We start from the raw sequence: 22,714 nt of genomic DNA on the forward strand, positions 1-22,714 counted from the left end.
ATCCGCCCAGTTAATGTCTCTCAACTATCTTCTCTGGGACAGAAATACAGTATAGTTGCAATTTTTAAGGTAATTTTAAAAATAAGTGAATTAAGTTTTAAAAGTAAAAGAAAACCTAAACAGTTGAAACCTAAACCTAATTTTTTGCCTGTTGGCCCAAGCACTTGTGTTATTTTAGGTGTGAAACAGCTCAAATGAAAGTTTGCCCATAAATCTCTATGATATTTTATTGGTACTGCTTTATAATAGAGATCAAAGATTGGGATTGGAAGCCTGTGTTAACTTAGAGTCCAAAGAGTTTTAAGATGTTCCTTTCTGACACCAGCAGGTTGTCAGAATATTGATGTTTTGTTAATGTCAAACTGTGTAGCAAAGAGTTGATCAAATTCTGAATTCATGGAAGTATTGATATGAAAAAGAAAACTCTCTAAACAGTGATGTTGGCCAGCAAATGAATTATCTATTTCCTTTAAGTTGTTTCAGCATGTAAGTGGGAAGCTAGCTGAGTATACCCTGTTGTTAAAACCTTCCAGTCCTTAGAGAAAAGGAGGAGAACTCACCAAGCTGCCAGGCTGCAGCTGGTGGGCGCTGAGGGTGTGAGGGAGTTAGGATGGGGAGCCGGCAAAGGCCTGGGCTGAAAGAGGCAGAAGAGCCCCCTGCGGCCCCTCCAGATAGTGGAGAGCCCCTGTGGGTTGTGGGCGTCTGGCCCCCACGTCACTGCTAGTCCTTCTGTTCATCCTTGCCTGTGTGATTGATGCTTCTCCTCTGTGGCCCTTTCCGTTGGTCACAGGGCTGTCCTGGCTAACCCGCTGCTGAACTTGGCCAGCTTGCCCGCTGTGGCTTTAGCAGATGTTTCTACTCTCTAAGGCTAATATAAGATTTTATAGTTTTGTTGGTACCCCCTCCCCACTGCCTTGGGCAGTGGTGTATTTACCCAAATGATCAAGAGAATGATCAATTTCTTCTCTTTTTTCTTAGAAAGTCAGTGTCCTGTCATCAGAGTGACTTTTTTCCACGGCCAGCTTTTAAGCTCTGCTCTGACCCAACTTTGGTCCTGGCCCTGTAGCATGCTTAAGAAGACCTAGCATCCTTCAAGCCCCTTTTCCTTTTCTGCTGCCTGAAGTACTTTTGAGTCTTCATCTACTTAGCATTTATCAAGTTCCTGCTGTGTGCCAGGTTCCAGGGGGGGTAAAGATGAGACAGAGGCTGGTCTTGGACAGGGGAAGTCAGATGAGGTGGGCATTTAACAAACAACGGGTGATGTTCTGGGCTACCTTCTGTTACAGGAGTTACCCCCAAGGTGAGGAAGTATTCTAGAGGAGAAAGAAGTTGTATCTGTCTGGGTTTTTGATAAGAGAGGAGCTTCTACAAGAACCAAGAGGCTTCACAATGCAATTGGTTTTTGAACAGTGTTTCAAATTTTGAGTGCAAAATTTATAGACAGACAAAATTAGGTAGGGAGGGCATTACAGGCAGAGGCTAGAAAAAGCAGGGAATATTCAAGGAACAGTATGTAGTTGAGAATTGCTGGGGTATGAATGTCAGGGGGAGCCAAGAGATGAATACAAAGAGAGGTCTGAGTAGCGAGCTAAGGAGTTTGGACTTTATCTTGAGGGCAAGTAGGGAAGATATAGGATCTGCCTCGACTAGGATAGAAAATCACCTTAGAACCCCACGTGGTTGAAGCAGAGTGTGGCCTGAGGCAGAAAAATTGTCATCGGTATCAGGGCCCTTTCTCCCAGTCACATCTCCTTGAGGCTTTGAGTAACCACCCCAAAATAGACAAATCTTTGCTCACAGAATCATAATAGAGTTTACCAATGTGGTAGTGTCTAAATGGACCCCAGGAGAGCTAGGGCAATACATGTCTTCAGCCTAGTGCCAAATGGATATCCTGAACAAGCAGCATTTCACAGCCACCCCACATTGCAGTCCCCTCCCAATTCCAGCAATCCGTATCACACAAGAAGAAGGGAGAGACAAGAGTAGGGAAATGGGAGAAGTCAGCTCCCAACTGTTTTCTTTGCCATCCCCTTGCAGATACGGTACAGGGGTTGCTTCCCCTTTAGAGCTCTTGGCTACTTGTGACACTTGGCCACTGAACATGGAGGGTCCAGGCTTCACTGAAGACCTCTTGGCCCCACTGAATGTGTTGAGGCTCTCCCTCATTCACAGGACAGGCAAAAATCCAATTACTGAGTTCAGCTCACTAACTATTGGGAAGGTAAATTCAGCATGTCCTAATATGAATAGGACTGCACATTATCTTTGGATGGAGGTTAGTAAGTAAGAAGATGCAGAAGTCTGGAGAATAATAAAGAAGTCTTATCCAGAATAATTTCCACTCTAGGACTCTGACACTGGCTTGGGAAACTATTCAAATATATCTTGAGAGAGAAAGAAAGACATGTCTACACTTGAACAGTGGAAGATGAAGAGGAAAAGACTCATTAGAGAGATTTGGAATGTAAGATCTATAGGACTCAGGAACTGGTTGGATGTAGCAGGCAGAGGAGAGTGGAAGAGTCCCAGGGAGGGATGTGTGAGTGTATGAGTGATGTGGGGACGTGTGATGTGGCGTTTTTGTTTTGCAGGTGGTTTCGAGGGAGGTTTTTTGGCTTGCTTGCTTGCTTGCTTAACTGGGGACAGGGTGTTGCTTTTAACAGAGATAGGAAATATAGATACAGGAGCAGGTGAAGGGAGGAAAATACTAGACTTTTTCTTCTTCATGGGAGTTGGAAGTGTCCATGGGACTTCCAGAGAGCAACGCTCGAGAGGGATCTGGAGTTACAAGGAGAGGCGTGGCTAGAAATGCAGACTTGGATGGGTAGTGGTAGTACAAACTCAGGGCTGAAGGAGACCCTGGGGCAGAACGTGCAGCGAGAAGAAAGGAGAGCGAAGGGCAGAGGATGACAAGCACCAGCACTGAAGGAGCTGGACAAGGAACGGAGTCCGTTAGTTCTGTATTTTAAAAAATATATGCACCTAAAATATGTGATAGTTTACCTGACGTAGTCATGTGTACACAGAAAAAAGACAAAGGTTTTATACCAACACGTTAACATTGTGTATTCTAAGGGAAGAGGGCCTCAAAAGGTTTACATTTTAATGTTTTGGTTTGGTATGTAAAAGTTCTACAATGACTGTGTAATTTTTGTAATTAAAAAATGTTATATTGGGTTGAGGAGTGAAAGGAAGGTAAGAATGAAGCTAGGAAACATAAACTATTTTGAGAAACTTATATGAGAAGTGAAGGGGAGGATCTAGGCTAGGGAGTGGTGCTTGTGTTGAGAGTGGGCAATGCTGACCTCGTTTTTATGGCCCACAGGGAGAGAGAGACCAGCTGAACGGGTAGCTCCTTTAGAAAAGCTGAAGGGTGCTGGGGGATCAAAAGCACAGACAGAGAGCTAGCCTTTGGACAGGGAGGGTGCTCATTGTGACATAGCAGGGGACCAAGGTACACATGTAAAGTGAGGGGGCCTGGGGTCAGGAGAAACTGGCCAAAGGAAAAGAACTGGAAGGGTGTCTGGGAGGGGTTGAGTCTGACAGTCAGTGTTCTCTGTGAAGAAGAGTTGAGATTTTCTGCTGAGAAAGAGTGAAAAGGCAGTCCGGTAGGAGGTTTGAGGGAGTAATAATGTTTGGAATCGAATCTGAAGGACATGGAGAAGGAACTAACAAAGACAGGTGAAAGGCTTGCCAGCCCCACAGAGGCAAGAGCAAGGGGGATGAAACACCTTCGCATGGCCCAACAGTTTTCCCTGTCACTGTTGAGCTAGGAATTGCAAAAGCAGAAAAGGCAGATTGCATCGTGGGGTTTTTAGAGTTGGAACAGTGGAAATGAGGGAGTTTAAGAACTTCGAAGGAGTTATCTATGTCGTCCATACTTAGTAGTGAAGCTAATGAGGGCAGGACAAAGGACCAGCCTGGGGGAAAATATCAAGGGGTCAGAGGATGCATACGCATTCACACAATGCTCATGACAGTTAGGAGTCTCTCACTCCTGCAAAGACCTTTTGCAGTCGTACATAGTGTTCTACACTCAGCACCCTGGCTCAGAATCTCTCCAGGACTCCAGGTACCGTGGCAGGCCTCACATAGCCGATGCATGTGTGTGGACTGTCACGCCATGGTCCAGGCAGGGCTTCCCCTGACGTAACAGGACTTGTATTTGAGGAAGCAGTTTGTCGGAGGAGGCCGCCTGCCTCTCCAGCCCTCCTACGCGGGGATCCCTGCTGAGCACAGGGTTGTGGGCGAGCACATTCACAGTGACCCCAGCAAGAATCGGGCCCAATTTATGAGAGGCCGTGAGGTGCCAAGCCACAACTGTGATTGTAACCTCTTAATTCCTTTTCCTTTGAAAGAAGAATAACTGTATTTACAAAACTGTAGGGACATAAAGACTTTTCTCTGGATTCCATCTGAATTCTACCTCAAGATCTGGTGAAAGTTCATTAAAAGGAATGCTTTTTAAAAAGTAAATATAATTATACTACCCAAAAAGTTTTAATGTTTAGCTTCTTCATGAGCATGTAGGCTCTTTTGGCATCTGACCATTGCAGTGTGAATAGTGTAAAATGTCTTATGTATAAGAAAGATAAAGAACACCAAGTAATTTTTATAACCTGGGTAGCCATTGAGTGTGCTGATAGTTTTTAGGAGGGAGTAGCCAAAGTTTACCATATACTTAAAATACTAGTTACCTATGAGATTTTTGTAAAAATGCTTAAATAGAAGTCTATCGTGTATTTCATATTTTACATGATGCAATAAACAGTAAACTTAGAAAAAGCAGGTTATTTATTTCCTAGACAGAAGTCAGTCAGCTGCAAACTACAAGTGCCAGCCGTGTGTCATTGCTGGATAGAGAAACAGGAGCAAGACTTCGTCCTTGTTCCTGAGAATCTCCAGGACCTAGTGGAGAGTAGCGGCATTTGAAAAAGCAGGATGTAGTGTGGTGAATGCTGTGGAAGTGTTGTGGAGGAGTCTGGATAAACCTTCTAGAGATGACAATAAGCTGAATCCAAAAGGACGTATAAATGTTTGCCAGGTGTAAAACATCCAGGAAGGTGTTCCAGAAAGAGGGAACAACATGTGCAGGAGCTGGAGCAGTCTGCAGGCACGGCAGGGGAGGAGGCTGCAGTAGGAATGCTCCCGTGGCTGGCATGTACAGTGCTGGATAGGAGGGCCGGGGCCAAGGCTAAAGGGGAAGGCTGGGCCAGGTAACAGAGGACCTGGGGCGCCATGGGCTGGCCAGTGAGCTGACTTGTAGTGAACATCTTCAATATCGTTTTACTGATGAGAAAACCAACACTCAGAATTGTACTAAGTTGCCCAAATTGTGCAGGAAGTGGTGGGCCCAGGATTAGACCCCAAGTCTCTCTGGTGTCAAAGTCTTTTTGCTCCTTTGCTCTTTTTCCTGCACCATGCCACTGATGAGTCTGCACTTCACTCAGTTGGTTAATGGTCTTTCGACCTTGTTTGTTTGTTTTTTTAGTAGTGAAGCCCTTTTTGCAAATAAAATCTTCACTTGAAACTCTAATGTATAAAAACAGATCAGATTTCGTTAGCATAATTAGCATAAATTTATTTTATATTTAAATTTATAACACCAGATCAATTAATGAAAGTGGTGGCTTTCTTTTTAATAAGCTCTTTCATTTTATAATACTTGTAGATTTACAGAAAAGTTGCAAAGATAGTACAGAGAGGTTTCATATACCCCACACCAACCTCCCCCATTGTTAACATCTCACATTAACAGGCTGCATTTGTCATAACTAAGAAACTGACATGGGAAGATTACTATTAACTAAACGCCATACTTTATTTGGATTTCACCAGTTTTTCCATCAATGTTCTCGTTCTGTTCCAGGGTCCAGTCTAGATCCAAGTTGCAATGACTTTCTTTTGACAAACATTAAAACATGAAGTCAGGAATTATGTTACTTTAGCAGATGCTCAGCTTTGTGACTTAAAGTAAGATACTGCCTAGAACTCTTAGAAAAAATACTGTCTGTAAAAAACAATAAAAGGTATTAAGTCCTGGACTAATATCATTGCAACAAGCATGCTAGATGAGCACCCATCTACCAAGATACAGGTGGTATAATTATCTGATACAGCAATCCAGAGAAGAATGCAAGAATGCACACCCAGCAAACTTGATTTAGTCTTAGTTAGCTCAGGCTCCCACAACAATTTACCATAGACTGGGTAGCTGAGACAACAGAAATCTATTTTCTCACAGTTTTGGAGGCTAGAAGTCCCAGATCAATGTGCTGGCCAATTCGTTTCCTGGTGAGGGTGCTCATCCCAACTTGTGTATGGCTGTGTCCTCACATTGCCTTTTCTCTGTGCCTTCTTGCAGAGAGAGTGTGTGTGCTCTCTCTCTCTCTCTCTCTCTTCTTCTTATAGAGTCACTAGTCCTATTGGATTATGGCCCGACCCTTATGGCCTCATTTAACCTTAATTACCTCCTAAAGACCCTATCTTCAAGTACAGTCACATTGGGGATTAGGGCTTCAGTGTATGAAGTGGTGGTGGTGGTGGTGGTGGTGGGGTGTGTGTGTGTATTTATAGTCCATAGCATAGTCCAAAGGTTGAAATTATGAAATTATGCAAAATCTTTATCATTCAGTCATGAGATGGTATGGTATTGAAACTTTCCCCCTGAATTCTAGAATTTACTTTTTCTTGCCAAAGATATTTACTGTACTGAAGCAGAATACAGGTACAGATACTTCACTCAGAATAAGAAACCACTAGGATTTGTTTTGATTTTTGCAGATAAAGAAATGTAAGTAGCTAAATTTACCTCAACTGTGGCATAGTTGCCCCTCTTGCCTGTCACTTCTCAGCTGGCACAGGGTTACAGGGTTACCCATGCTCAAAACTGCAAATCAAGTAGATCCACTGTAAATGTGTTGAGGAAATGGCTGGCAATGCTGATGTTTTTAGTTTTGAAAGGTGAGGTGGATGGTAGTGCCATTAAACAAGAAAAACATGGGAAAAGGAACAGATTTAAAGGTAAAGGGGAAAGAGTTTGAAATATCTTCAGGAGATATAGGAAGAGATCATCATTTCATGTTTGGAATCTTAGAAAAAACAAGTAATAATCCGGGACAACTGTAAGTCATTATTTAAAAGTAAGTTAAATGTTTTAGTTAAAGAGGGTATACTATTGACTCAGTTTATTATCAGATAGAAAGATCAATAAGGAGAGGCCATTTAAGCTGAAAAAGCTACAAAATGACTGACTGGTTGACCACAGTACTCATCTGGGAAACCTAGATTTATGAACCTTTAAGTTTTATTGCTATAGTGATATTTTATTAGTGTACTGTATTCTGTTAATGTTCCAACATACAATTTGGTAAATTGTGGTATGTTCAATTACTAAAGCATTGATTTGACAATAGCCTGATTTTCCTTTGAGGGAACCCTGTCAGGATTTTATACTCAACCCTTAGGTTCCTAACTGTGTAGTTCAACTAGAATAGTTATATACAGAAGTACAGGTCTTTCTTGAGTCTAGTTTTTGTAGATAGTAAAATGTGGCAATTTTTCATTGCTGCAACATAGTTTTACCTTCTGTTACCAGCTGTTCTCATTTTCTCAGCTCACATTCCCATTGACTCTAGAGGCTCATGGAAGAGTATAAGGTAGTGTGGTCATTCTGCAGAGTCTTCAGGGAACAGAGCCATCTCCATATTCAGCTAGCTATGGAAAAGCTGAGTCTGTTCACCAAAACTCTGCCCTCTGGGCTTCTCCTAAGCCTGGGACAAAATCCTGCAGTTTGGGGAAAGGTGCTCATGGGCCTGTCCTCTGTTTACAGGTGGTTCCCATGCTTCCCAGGCTGCTGTGTGAGGAGCTGTGCAGCCTCAACCCTGGGACCGACAAGCTGACTTTCTCTGTGATCTGGACACTGACTCCAGAGGGCAAGGTAACAACTTACATGTTATGGTTCTTTCTGTTCTTACCACCGTTCCATTCTGTGAGTCATGGTAAGCACCCATCATGTGCCTGGCACAGGGCTGGAATGCCATGGTGGTAGGATGAGGGAAGTATGGGGCAGCCACCATAGACAAGAAATGTAAGAGCCACTACCTCTGAAGAGCTTCAGTCCCATTTAGAAGGCAAGACTAACCCTAAGCACTTCAAAATGAGTTACCTGTTTCTTGTCTATTAGCAGGTGAAGGAAGAAATTGAGTAAGCAAAGTAATGTGGGATAGGCTTAGTGCAGGAGATGGGCTTTAAGTGAAGGTGAGTGTGGATTAGCAAAGGCAGGGGGCCCCCTAAGCTGCAGTTAGGAGAGCAGAGCCTGTTTGGAGGAGGATTTGAGAAAGAGTGGGGGAGTTTGCATAGGGGGCTTGGAATCAAACTATGGAGTCTCAAATACCAGTCACAAATGAATGGTAGGTGTTGGGGTTTATCTGAAGTGTCATGAGAAAGGTGACATTTTAGCACTATTAATGCTGCATTATCATGGATGACTGGAGGTTTGAAGATGAATCAACAGGGTAGTGCTGTAATCCAGGCACAGGGTGATGAAACTGCAGACTAGGAATAGAGGGGCATTCTCTAGACATAGGGAATAAATGAGACAGATAAATGAAAGATGACTCTAGGAAAACTAGTCCCCTCCCCCAAAACAGAAATAACTCTAAAAATCCAAAAATAGGGTAATGATTAAGTAAGCTATGGTACCTACTCAATGGAAAACACAATTGCTAAAGCTGTTTACGAAGACCATGGAAGAGCATGGGAAATATTTATGCTGTAATATTAAATGGAAGTTAAAAAAAAATTATAAAGAGGTTCCAAATAAAGATGGAGAATTTAATACCCACTTTTACTTTCATACCCTTCCAAAACCTCACTAAAACAACAGTAAAGAGATTATTTTTTAAGACATAAACCACAAAGACAAAGAGAGTGGAAGAGGAGACAACAGCAACAAAATTTTGGAAGCTGAGTAGCAGATGGATGAGTGTTAACTGACTTAGCAGTCCTGAGAAAGCTGAATCCTGAGCCAGCAATAGAGAAAGCCAAGAAACAACCCAATTTACATAGCAAAACCCTAAAAACGTTCGGAAATTGACAGCACCAGGTAACTGTGGAAGGTGGGGGAGGGGTGGCTGAAAATGAGGCAAACAGCAGCATTGGTTGAAAGTTTATTTTAAAAGATTGCCCCTCCCATAACTTAGCAAAAGACCAGAAATTTATTCTCTGGACAGTATAAGGTAAGGAGAGTCTGAACTAGGGGATACCAGATAAACTTGTTGGTAGTGGTACATTAAGGAAGATTGAATAAATGTTGGCATACTGAATGTTAAGAGTCCTAGCTTGTTTTTCCCAGCCAACCCCAGAATTCTGGTAGCCAGGCCTGTATCCGTGAGTCAGGAAATGGGAAAATCTTTTTATGAGGAATCTGAGTAGTGAAGAATAAAGATTTAAAAATACTAATCTTAAGAGTTTCCCAACTGACAGCTCAGCTATTTCTCCCTACAGTAAAGCTTAAAGACAGTAAGCTCCACCTACACAATCAGAGCTTTTTAAGATTTCATCAAAAAATCAGCTTTGTAAGATTTTATTTTCATGTATGAAGAGACAACCAAGTGAAAAGCCTTTAATATGAAATAGGAAGACAGGGGGCTGCCCGGTTAGCTCAGTTTGTTAGAGCATGGTGTCATAACACCAAGGTCAAGGGTTCAGATCTGAACTGGCCAGCCACTAAAAAAAAGAAAGAAATATGAAGACAAAATAAACAGAAAAAAAAGCAAGTGGAACAAAACACACTAAACAGGGAAGGAAATTATCATTTATATCCTTAGATAATTTTTTTGAAAGCGTATATCATAAGATCTATAGACTTAAAAAAAGAAACATTTGGATGATGAAAAAAAGAGCTCTTGGAAATTAAAAACAGCAAAGAAGAGATGAAGAAGATTCAAGATTCTGTTTGGAAGATAAAGTCAAAGAATTGACCCAGAAAGAGATAGAAAAGATGAGAAAATTAGAGGACCTATCTAAGATATCCAACATCTATTCAATGAGAATTCCAGAAACAGAACAAAGAAAACAGAGGGTAAGAAATGATCAATGAAATAATTCTAGGAAATGCCCCAATACTAGAGGATATGACTTTCCAGATTGAAAGAGGTCCTTGCCCAGCACAGTGGTAAAGGCACATCATCCCCAAGACCACATCATCGTAAAACTTCAGAACACTGTGAACAAAGAAAGGATCCTATGGGTTTCTAAGAAGGAGGAAGGAAAAACTCATGTAGAATAGATCAGAAATCAGAATAACTTCAGACTTTTGTACCAGAACCCTAAGAACTAGGTGACAGTGAACAAAGCTTTCTAATTTCTGAAAGACTATGATCTCCATGCTAAAATTCAGTACCCAGCTAAGGTATTTTCAGACATGCAAGGTCTCAAGAAAAAGGTACCTTTTATATGCCCTTTCTCAGGAAGCTTCTAGAGGATGTACTTCACCAAAATGAAAGAGTAAATCAAGAAAGAGGAAACCAACACAGAAAAGAAGGGAAGGAATTGCCTAGATCACTGGCAGCAAACCTTTCCTGTACAAGGCCAGGTAGTAAATATTCTAGGCTTTACGGGCCGTATGGTCTCTGTGGCAACTACTAAGTTCTTCCATTATAGCAGAGAGTGGACAACATGTAAATGAATAAGCATGGCTGTGTTCCAATAAAACTTCATTTAAAAACAAGTGACAGGCTGGATTTGGCCCACAGACTATAATGAGCTGACACTGGCCCTAGATGATGGTGAAGAAAGTTCCAAGGGTAACAGCTGTACACAGGCATGGAAGGCAGCTAATCCAGGTTGGAGCAGATCAGAAGGATCTAAGAGAGATGTCTTTGAGAAAATGAAATAGTTAAAATATCTGTGTCTGAATTTCTTGAAAGATTATAAAGACCAAGTTATCAAACTTTGGTCTTACAGCCCATTGCACTTAAAAAATTATCGAGGACCTCAAGGAGCTTTTGTTTATCTGCATTACTGCTGTTTACACTATTACAAATTAAAACTGATAAAAATTTTAAATATTTTAATTAAAACAGCAGTAATAAACCTATTATATGTTAACATAAAAACATTTTATGAAAAATAACTATTTTCAAAAAAAAATTAGAGCAATTCGTCTCATATTTTCACAAATACCCTCATGTCTGTTTTGAAGAAGACATTAAACTGAATCCTCATAGATGCTTCTACCTTCAGTCTTTTGGAATAAGTTGTTTTGATTGAGTATATGAAGAAAATCTGACTTCAGGAAGATATGGAAAAAAAAGGAGTACTTTAATAACTTTTTCAGATAATTGTGGATATTCATCATTGTGCTAAACCAAAATCCAACAAATAGTTTCTTAAAAGTTAGTTGCAATCTAGAATCTGAAACCACATCTTTTATGGACTGAGATTGTGTTGTTGCTCTAAAATTCATATGTTGAAGCCCTAATCCCCAGTGGGACTGTTGGAGATAGGGCCTATAAGAAGGTAATTAAGGTTAAATGAGGTCATAAGGGTGGGGCCCTAAGCTGATAAAATTAGTGTCCTCATAAGAAGAGACACAAGAAAGCTTGTGCTCTCTCTTTCTACCATGTGAGGACAGAAAGAAGGCAGTTGTCTGCAAGCCAGGAAGAAATCCCTCACTGGGAACCGAATTGGCTGGCACCTTGATCTTGAACTTCCAGCCTTCAGAACTGTCAGAAATAAATTTCTGTTGTTTAAGCCACCCAGTCTATGGTATTTTGTTATGGCAACCCTAGCAGATTAATACAGTATCAACTGAACTTTTTTTACTGGGTTACATAAAATTCCACTGGCATATTTTACACTTCAAATGGATCTTTTACTTATGAATGATTTTTTAACATTATGTATTGGTCATGTAGAAAACATTGGCTTATTATGCTGATCTTTTCAATGTGAACACATTTCATTATATAATATCAAAAAGTCACATTTGTTAACATCACTACCAATCTTATCAGAAAAGTCTTTAAGTATTAGGAAAATGTCAAGCTTATATGTCAGGTACAGAGTTACTAAAATTCTAATTTTTGTGAAAGCTTGAATTTTATCATTGTCAATAAACAATGTCAGTTGTTTTCCTTGAAGTGCCATATATCCAAGTCTAAATAACTACGGTTTGTATGTCAGTTGTTTTTTCAAGTAAAAATGGTGTTCCATAAAAAAAGCGATCAGTTCATCTCACAGCTCAGTTACATCAGTGCTTCTCCTCAAGATGACCATCATATTTCTGCATGCAGCATAAGTGGAAAACAAGTACTCAAGGGTTGAGACATAATAAAATTAATAACTTTTACTGCTCCATTAAGAACATTCTTAAGGGAACTAGCTTTTTTTTTTTTTAACATGAGTGTGAGGTAGTGAAGAGTACAGTAACCACTGGTATGTTTGTCGCCATTGCCTGATTCATTGCCAGGGCAACAGCAGTTTTACATGCCAGTGGTTTTGTATGATCAGTATAAATGTCAGCACGTGGAAAAGGGCAAATAATGCTGTGGTATTATTATGAAAATAGTTTAGACATCATAGACTCCTGAAAGGTCTCAGTGACCCCAAGGAGTCCATGGACCACCTTGAGAACTGCTGTTTCAAATAGTTGGTGGAGAGTTTGAGATGAATTTATATACATAGTATGCAGATAAATCAGGCAAATTAAAACAAGACAATTATTAATTCCAGTGAAAATTTTAAAAATGTGTAAGAATGAAAAGTAACACAGTATTGCAGCACTCTTCACAATAGCCAAGAGCTGGAATCAGCCCAAATGTCCATCATCGGATGAGTGGATACGGAAAATGTGGTATATCTACACAATGGAATACTACTCAGCTATAAAAACGAATGAAATACTGCCATTTGCAACAACATGGATGGACCTTGAAAGAATAATATTAAGTGAAACAAGTCAGGCAGAGAAAAAGAAATACCACATGTTCTCACTTATTGGTGGGAGCTAAAAAAATAAACAAATTAATTCACCCACAAACACACACAAAAACACACACACAAAAAAACCGGGGTGGGGGGTGGGGAAGAAGATATAACAACTATACTTTTTTGAAGTTGTTACAACAAGCAAACGGAAAGGACATTCTTGGGGGGGACGGGAGAGAGGGAGGAGGGAGGGAGGTGTCGGCGATGGGCCATAATAATCATATACATTGTATATTGACAAAATAAAAATTTAACGAAAAAAAAAAAAAGAAAAGTAACACAGTATTTACATAACCATAGTCGTATATTGATCAAGTAAATTCTGATAGTTATGATGTAACTATATTGGGAGGATGAGAGGCTGGAACAGTAATTTAGTTGAGGGGAAGAGAGTATGTCTGGGAAGGAAAAATAAATTTTCTTCTTCTGTAGTGAAAAGTTTGCAAATAATGCCTAAATATCAGGAAGTAGCAGTCAAGCAGGTTATATAGAAATATGGAAGTTAACACCAAAATAGTTAAAGAAGGTAAAAGTGATTACCCTTGGGGAGGGACAGAGGAGGGAGAGGAATAGTGTGGGCTGGTGTTTTTATAACAGGTTTTTAAAACTATTTGACTGTTTGAACTGCTTTAAATTTTTTTATTTCTCTTTGAAGAAATTCAAACATACATGAAAGTAAAGAAAATAGCACAATAAACCCACCATCCCCTTCTCCCAGATTCAACAACTGTCAAGATTTTTTTATTTTGCTAAAGTATTTTAAAACAAATGACAGACATGTCATTTCACTTGTACATATTTCAATATGTGACTCTAAAAAATTTTGACATTTTCTTATATAACTACATTGCCATTTGCACACCTAACAATGAATACTAATGCCTTGGTGTTGTCCAAAAGCCAATCCATAATATATTTCCCTGATTGTCTCCAAATAATTTGTCTAAATTAGGATCAAAACAAGTTACACACATTATGTTTGTTTTTAGTGGTGGTAAAATGTTCCTTTTTAAGATTTAAGAGACAAACATTATCTGAAATGCAAAGAAGGAATGGTGAAGACAGTATGCCAGCAATCAGATTTGGGTGCGGGTGGGAGCGTGAATGGGGGAAAAAAATGAATGGAAAAAGACCAGAAGGAAATAAAACAGAATGCCAGTCATGGTTGTATTTGGGTAGTGATAAGTAATTTTTTCTACTTTTTTGTATTTTCTAATGCTTTTTGCAAACATGTATAACTTTTATGTTTTAATAAATGCTTATTTTTTGTGAAAGTTTAAGTAGAAAATAAAAGCCCAGAGAAGAAAATTAACTTGAGTCAACAGAAAAGAACTTTGAGTCTGAATTATGCCTGCCAGGGTCAGACCCAAGAAATAAAGAACTGTCTGATCTAATGAGCTTCTGAAATATGAGGGCCATAAAAGAAGCACTAGAAAGCAGCAAACTCTGAAACTCAGTTGGCCCTTGGGGTTTCTGTTGGAGGCAGTGTCTGGTGCCCAAGCCTCTGGCATGGAGGGCAGGAGAGCAGGTCCAGGAGGGGTACTGGACCTCAGTACAAACCAAGCCAAATGGGAAGTACGAGGGTTTGGATTAGGGACAGAGTTGTGGGGCAGGGCCCTCTAACAACCCTCCTTGTACTGTGGTTATCCAAACACCCTACCCAGACCAAGGGACCACATGAAGGTAGACCTGGTTGGTTAGTCCTGGGATGCAGTGACAGATGAGTATCTCTTACCCATCGTCAAGATGGTGCTTGTTCAAGACACTGTCAGGGAAAGCCTGAGTTAAGCAAGGGGAGGGAACAAAGTTTGGATCCAGATGGGAGGGTCAGGGAGCCAGAGCAGGCCGGAAAGAAAGGGGTAGTCCTGCATCAAGAATCCAAATGAATGAAGAGGAGGGTCTCTGAAGCCTGTGTGGCCAAAGCTGAGCCTGGATTTGCATGTAGTGGTGGCTTCTCTTGGTGTAAGTTCTTGGACTTAATTAGAAAGAGCCAGAACAGGGCCAACAGCATCGTGCTGTCACTACTACCACCTCTACATGGCCGCCAATCTCACCTGGAGTTGAAATGGGTAAAGCTTTGTATTTCCTTAGTCTACTGGAATGCCTTACTTTCTGGAACAGGCACGGTCAGCTATAGAAAGGCAATTTCAACTTTTTTTAATAATCAGTAGATATCTTTAAACATCCACAAGAAAATCGTTTTTTTTTTTAATACCCAGTAGACGTCTTTAAACACCCACAAGAAAATCTTGGATATTTATGCTTTCATTAAGCCAGTGCTCAGATTTTTAGGTCAATAAACTCTGAAGAATCTATTTTTAATACCCAGTAGACGTCTTTAAACACCCACAAGAAAATCTTGGATATCTATGCTTTCATTAAGCCAGTGCTCAGATTTTTAGGTCAATAAACTCTGAAGAATCTATTTTTAGCATATTTCTCACAGATTATGAGAACATTGTTCTGTAATCTAGACTGGTTATATATTGTCACAAGGGAAAACTCACCCAATTAAATCTTGTGCTTTGTAAGAGGCGTCTCTGGTACCATGAAATCCCCTCTGACCATGTCAGTCCAGTGGTCTCGTTACCTCCTGAACACCTCTAGCACTTCTGTCTCATTTGGCTGTCAGGAGTATAACATCCTGCAAAACAAAGACCAGGTCAATGTGCCCCACCCATCAGAGGGATCTTAATTGGAAGTCACCTCTGTGAAAATACTCATGTTAAACTTTAAAGAAGGTCACATGCAACGAATCTGACTTGGTAACTAAGTCCTTAGGCCTTAAAACCATAGAATCGCAGGATCTTGGATCAGAATAATAAAGGAGAAGGGTCTCACAATTAGTAGTTTGCATCTCCTGCAACATCCCTGCCATGTGCTGTCCAGGATCAGTTAGGACCTAGAGTGTACTCTGGAAGTTGCCCGTTTCTGCCATTTACTAAACCCATGGAGTCATTTTGACTTTGGTCTTTATATTACCCCCCTCATCCAGTCTGCCAGTGAGTCATCTCAGCTTTGCCTTCTAAATAACTCTAGGATCTGGAGTTATTGTCACTACCAGCACTGGGTTCAGGCTACTGTCTCTCACCTGGACTGATGCAGTCGCCTCCTAACTGTTCTTCCGGCTTCAACTCCTGCCCCACTTCATCTTTTCCCCACACGACTGTCAGAGTGACCCTTCTAAATCTTAAATTAGGTCTTGTCTCTCCTCCATTAAAACTCTCTAATCTCTCATCCAGCATAAAAGCCAAAAAGTCTTCATAATGGAATTTTTCCCCCTGTTCTTTTCTCCCTGTCTTCTCTTCTAAAGATGCATAGACTCCAGAGTCTTCTTGGGACCAGACTATCTTCTCATTTCTTGGAGCATCTCGCTTGCATGGGAGAAGCTGGCTTTTATCATATAACTGAGCTCTCTGCTATGCAGCAGTTCCCCATCCTCAGCTTCCATGTCCTGCCCAACTTCTAACATCCTTCAAGTCTCTGTCCATTCCTTGTAGCCCTAGGGAAACCTTTCTACTCCCTGCCTAGCACCTCCCATTTTGAGAATTAGACATTGTAAGAGAATTACGGAATGTACAAGGTTGTCTTTCTTCAACTGAGTTTTCAGTGCTAGTTAGGGATCCTTTTATCTATTGTTAATATAACTGTTCCAAATCTTTATTCTTGGGCTCCAGCCTTGAGCCTTGCCTTTAACTCCTCTTTCCTTCAAGACCCACAGTTCTCCCCGATGACTTTCATTTTTCCTTCTTGGAAACCAGAGAGGCTAGCCAGCTTGCTCTGCTGAATTGCCCCCTTCCACATTAAAATCACTCTCTGCCTTTCTCCATCCTTTCCCCTCTTCATGCAGTGAAAATGCTTCTGTTCCAACCTGAGTTTAAACCCTGTGTTCTCTAGATCTTTTAATGGCATCAGCATCCACCGAGCCACTCAGACTTTACATTGCTAGCCTGCTTCACATCTGCCACATCCAAGCAGTTCCAAGGGCTAACAGATCTACCTTTGCAAAGTGTCTCTAATCAATTTTCTTTTTTATTACCACAGTCACTGCCGGTTCAAGTCTTTGTCATCTTGCCCTAAGACCACTGCAATAGAGTAGTCATGGCCTCTCTATTCTGTTTCCCCAATGGAGTTAGGTGACTTTCTGGAAGCTGAATCTGGTCTGCTTACACTAGTGCTCAGCATCCTCTGACAACCTGTCACAATTAGCCACAGCCCCACTGCATGACCATCTCCCAGCCACTTGCCGGTCCCCTCAGCCTGTTTGGCCCACTGTGGAGTTGGTGCACTTCTAAGACTGCATATGCTTCCTCGTCTTCCCTGAATGTCCTTCTCAGCTCTGCCAGGAAGACTCATCCTTTGAGGTCCAGCTAACATGCTACTTCTTCCAAGAAATGTCATTCATTCATTTAGAAAATATTCATTGGATATTTGCTATGTGCAGACACTGTACAAGGTATTGAAGATACAGAAATTAAATATGTACCAAAATGGAAACAGTAGCAATCTCCTGATGGTGGATTTATAGATTTTTTCTTCTTTTTCCCACCTGTATTTTTTTTTCCTACAATGAATGCATATTAACATTATAATAAGAGAAAAATAAAAATTATTCTGAGAATTTTTTTTCTTTTTTTTAATAAATAGGTGAGAGAGATTGGAATATGGTTGTAGACTCAGTAGGAAGGTAAATAGGAAAGGAGACACTGAAGATGAGGAAGGAGGAACAGGTTTTTGGAGTCAGGGCAAGAAGGTGGTTGGAGGCTTAGGACCCAAACTCCAGGTAGGAGGTTAGCTCCCAATAAGAGGAAGACCACCAACTCTTCTGCCCTGAAGGGAGGGAAGATTGGGGGAGTGATGCTGAAGTCTAGGGAGGAAGCAGTGTGGACTACATGAGAAGGTAGTCAGGCTGGAGGACCCCATCTTCCCTGTCAGAATCCATTTTCCTATCTCTCCATGCCTGCAGCACCTGGCATCCTTCCCTGCACTTTAGAGCCATTGGTGCACATATCTCTTGTCCTGCTGGGTTTTAAAGTCCTTATAAGCAGAGCCCATTCCTAATTTTTTCTCTCTTCCCCACTGCCCAGTACCATGTACTCAGAAAATGCTTAGAAACGATTTCATACGGTGATTTGTTTATGTATTTTCATAAATCTTTGTTTATTTAGTTTGCTTAACTAAAACAGTGTTCCCATTGGTCAGCATCTTCATCTCCAGCAGCCTTCTCAGCACTCCTCTGCCATGTCCTAGGAGTTGAAGAGTGCCTCACATGGCTTCCTGCTTCCCCACAGCCCACTGTTCTTCCCAATGTCACCCTATCCAGAGTTGCGTGCCTCACCCTCTCTGGGAAGCCTGTGAAACTTGAAAAATAAAATGCTCTACTCTTTCTGGGTCACCGTGGTTTTTGCAGCAAGCTCACAGAGCTGAGGCTTATGAACAGGATCATATAACTTGGAGCTTCAGTTAATGGTAAAGAAACACAGTGTTTGGATATTGTGTTTCATCCTCAAACACCATAGTGGAACCTGGCCCAAGCAGCTCCCAATGAGAGACAGTAATTTAAAGACTGATTCTGAGAATAATAGAAAAGTTCCTGGAATATCCATCTTTAGTCATTACCAGAGGTGGAGCAGAATTGTTTTATTTCAGGCCTGTAGTGACAATGCTGGGACAAGGGAGCCTTTGGGAGAACTCCACTGTGTTCTCTGTCCCTCGTGTCCCAGTTTCCTAATGAAGGCACCAGAAAATTAACAGGCTTACCTAAGGTCACTTCAAGGTAACACCTGAACTAAATTGTGAGCACAGATTTTCCTATGAATCATTGGGATTAAAATAAGAATTCAAAGTAAAATATTTTCAAAAAATAAAACCAAAGAAGATATATATCATTTATAAGACTGTCATACAAAGAACTAAAAATTATTTTTAATCAGGTGTTCTCCTGCATTTTGATGTTGTTGATAGTGGGTTTGACAGGTTGCTGTGCTGGTTGTCTCTAAAAGACGGATGGGCCTCTGTTTTTTGTGAGATGACTCCAACTGGTCCTGATGGAAGGCTGGGGCTGAATTAACCTCACTGACCTTAGGTATCATGATTTTCTTTTTCCTGGGTCTGTCTGAACCCTGTGCTCAGAACGCTTCCTCCATTGCTCTCCCGCACTTCCTTCCTTCCTTCCAGCCCGCACCTTCAACTTCCTTCCCAGGGCCCAAGGCCTCCCAGCAAGTCCACCTAGGCTAGTGTGAGCCTTTAAAGATTTCTCCTGCACCCCACTCCCATCCACTGTCTACTGGGAAAGGGAGCACCTTCAAGGCTTCCTCAAGCATGGTGTCCTCACCAGTGTCACAGGAATGGAGTTCTTGTCTCCTAACCGTGTCAAGAGCCTCCAGGCTGCTCTCATGTTTCCTGCTATTTCCTGGGTTTGGTGGGCAAGGCAAACACTTGAGGCAGTTCCCTGTTTCCTTCCTCTTAGGCTTAGAAGTTTTGACAGCTGCCTCTAGGTCATGATGGGAAGGGCCTGATTCCAACTCTGAAGACCAGTGGACTAAGCTCATGGCAGGTGGCCTCAGAGAGCAGAAGAGCACTCAGCTTACTGAGTTAAGCTTTTTTTTGTATACAAATAAATCTTTTAGAAAATTCTAGCACATAAACAAGCTGACTTATAACCTAAAACAGGCAGGCAAATATGCAGCCCTCTGCTGTGCGTGCTCCTTTGTCAGCACCCTTGGCAGAGGTCTCTGGCGGGCACCAGAGGCCCAGTGTGGCCTCAGAGGCTCTCTGTACAATCTGGTCATCCCAGCAGGAAGAGAGCATCCCGCTAGGTATAAATGGAGACTGTGGCCAGTGGTGCTTCAGTCTTGTTCTTTACTCCTTAATCTTACTGTGGTCTACTGTCTTGTTTAAGAAACCTGGACCTCACTTAGTTACAGTGTTTATAGTGCAAGGGGTGGGCCCAGAGGAGCCCCTGCACACCTCACGGCCTTTGCCGCTGCAGTTATTCAGGTCTTCCCTTGGGAGTTGGCTTCCTTCGCATCACAGAGGTGACCTGCCTCTCTTTGCTGTATTCAAGCCCCTCCTTTTTCAGCCCAGTTTCTTTTCAGACACTTTCTTCTTGGCACCTTTGACTTCTCCCCCTGCTGTGCTATCCCCTAGGATGGCTGCCTTGTGTTCATAGCTGTAGGAAGGGGCAGAAACCTACTCCATCCCCACCCGCAGCATCCCCAAACAGCCTCATTTCATTCCAATCAGGAAAATGTTTTTCTTCCTGATAGGTTTTTTGAACTAAATATTTTACATACAGAAGCCCAAAGTTGCTGCAGAAATTATTTTGCATCTAGTTATTTAAAATTATAAATTAATCCCATTAGTAGTGTTTTGAACCAGAGATGTCTTAATGAAGCACTGACATTTTTCAGAGGATAAATTTAAAATACATTTGAATGGAATTGAACAGTTTTCAAAGGATGTGGTTTCCTCACACCTTTGTGTCTATAAAATATAGAAAGTTGATAGGTATTTGAGGCATACTTGGTTTCTTTTATTTCATCATGTGTCTCTTTTTTATGACCTTCAGCTAAGTATAATAAAAATAATGCTAGATTTTGAGTCTAAGTCTTTAGACATGGCTCTGGTCTTGGCTACCACTTGGTAGTTTGTGTGACATTTGACAAGGCCCTGGCCTGTTTTCTCAACTGTAAAATGGGCTGAGTGATGTGTTCTTCCCAGGTGTGTTAAGGAGATTGTAAAAGGTAGTAGGTGTAATGTGACATTTGACAAGGCCCTGGCCTGTTTTCTCAACTGTAAAGTGGGCTGAGTGATGTGTTCTTCCCAGGTGTGTTAAGGAGATTGTAAAAGGTAGTAGGTGTAAGACTACAGTACTAGCGGTGTTTCCAGTCTTGGTACCAGGAAGTAGGTCTCAAAGTATGATTCCTTAGTAGATATTATGTGCTCCTTTTTAACCAGGTTTTTTCCCAGTAATATGCCATTAGTCTGTGTTGGCACAGTGGTATCCTAGAGTGTATGCAGGAAACTCGCCTGCCTGCAGAAGGGAGTGACCCAAATCCTGTGATTGAGTAAAGGAAAGAGGAAAGACATGATCTGCTTTCTGAAGGTTTTGTTTATGAATATTCTCATGGCTCTTTTACTTTTTCCATGAAAAACTCTTTGTCCTTTTGTCTTCTGCCACTGGCCCTGGTTGTGGACTGGGCGTTGATGTGAGTACAGTTTCCAAATTGGAAATTAATGAGGTGTTCCATCCAGAGAGGCCTTCCTTCCATACTGTGAGGCTGTCTGCTCCCGGGATCCCCCTCCGTTTGGATCTTTGCTTTTCTGCCTTTCTCTGTGTAAGGCTGCAGTAGGCATCCTTTCTTTTCTCCTGACCTTCCCCAGAACATGGTTTCAGGCCTGGTTTTCCTAGCCTAAGGATTTTTTAGTGCATCTGTCAGGTGTGACTCACAGAAGCACAAGATTGTGTTAAGGCAGGGTAGGTTCTGCTGCCAGAGGCCCCTGTCACTGGACAGGAAATTCCCAATGGCTCTTCAGGTTTCCACCTCAGCCCTTTATATGTTTAAAAAGAATATTGAGACAGATTTTCTGGAATGCAGGCATTAAGTGAAGGGGGCTGAAGTAAGGTGAAAGAGCTGTAGGAAACTTAACAGCACTGTAGTCTCTAATTCGATGGTGTGCATGTGTGCTGTTAAGAGGGGTTCTCTATCTTGACTGATAAGGAAACAAAGGAGCAGAGATGCCTATAAGGAGCTCAAAGAAACTGATAGTGTGCTAGCACTGTGGACTGAGAGCAAGGTTTGGTAAGGAGTGGTAAGCTTCTGATTCTGGCAGGTGACAAATTTTAAGAACTTTTCAGGATTACAAGTGGCTCTTGGTTGGGGCTCAGCAATCAGAGGGTCCAGAGGGAGCAATAAAGATGAGTTAAGAGCCAGAATACATAGGCTTGAAGGTGGCAGGGTATCTAGGAACCTTGTAGAACTTGCTGCAAAATTTTGTACATAAGAATTTCAGGGGGGAGGGCCAGGAGCTTTCATTAGATTCTTAAAGCAGTTCTTGACCCACCAATTTGTGTGAAAACAGATGCCCAATTCAGGGTGCAGTGGTTACTCTGTACTAGGGCATCCTCTAGGGAAGAAGGACCCAGACTCCAGGAGGATGCATACCCTGTGACCTGGACACTGAAGGGAACCCATGACACCACTTGTGAAGGAAAGGAGTAGAACAGAGCAGAAACTGCCATTTCCTGAGCATGCTGAAGACGGACTGTCCAAGCACTGGAGGAGGAGTGACTGGGTTTGGAATGAAATGGAGAAAAGGAAACAAGCAAAGTCTCTAGGAGAAAACTTTGAGACCACAAGAATGAATAGGTCATGGCCCTGTCATTCTAGAGGAGTTTGGAACAGTTGTATTCAGGAAGTGTGGGTGTGTGAGGACAGCCCAGGCTGACCCTGGACGGGCTCTTCTGGGGACCTGCACACAGCACATCCTATTGGAACTGCTGGACAGTTCCTGCGGCACACACAGGTGGCTCCTGAGACCATATTCAGCACCTGCTTTCCTCGGCAGAAGACTTACTTGAATCCCTTATATTTTGGAGTAGGGGTAGTTCTTGGAATAATCTGAAACGTATTGTTTCAGGATTTTTTTTTTTTTTCCTTTTTTGTCTTTTTTCGTGTCCGGCAATGGATCGCAACCCTCAGTGTCGCACCCGTAC

General features: G+C 41.6%; 1 protein-coding gene across 3 annotated transcripts in view; it reads left to right on the plus strand.

The window, feature by feature from the left end:
- The window catches only part of DIS3L2 (DIS3 like 3'-5' exoribonuclease 2), a 370,978-nt gene that overhangs the window by 251,789 nt on the left and 96,475 nt on the right, over window positions 1-22,714 (plus strand). For 2 of the 3 annotated variants that reach the window (XM_008575848.1, XM_008575846.1), the window contains exon 11: window positions 7,835-7,942. In XM_008575848.1, coding sequence (XP_008574070.1) covers window positions 7,835-7,942 — 108 coding nt within the window. Of the gene's footprint in view, window positions 1-7,834; window positions 7,943-22,714 lie in introns of those variants that run through there. The other variant, XM_008575847.1, reaches the window with a different exon arrangement.

This window comes from Galeopterus variegatus, unplaced genomic scaffold (assembly GCF_000696425.1).
Source record: "Galeopterus variegatus unplaced genomic scaffold, G_variegatus-3.0.2 Scaffold1245, whole genome shotgun sequence".
NCBI lineage: Eukaryota > Metazoa > Chordata > Mammalia > Dermoptera > Cynocephalidae > Galeopterus > Galeopterus variegatus.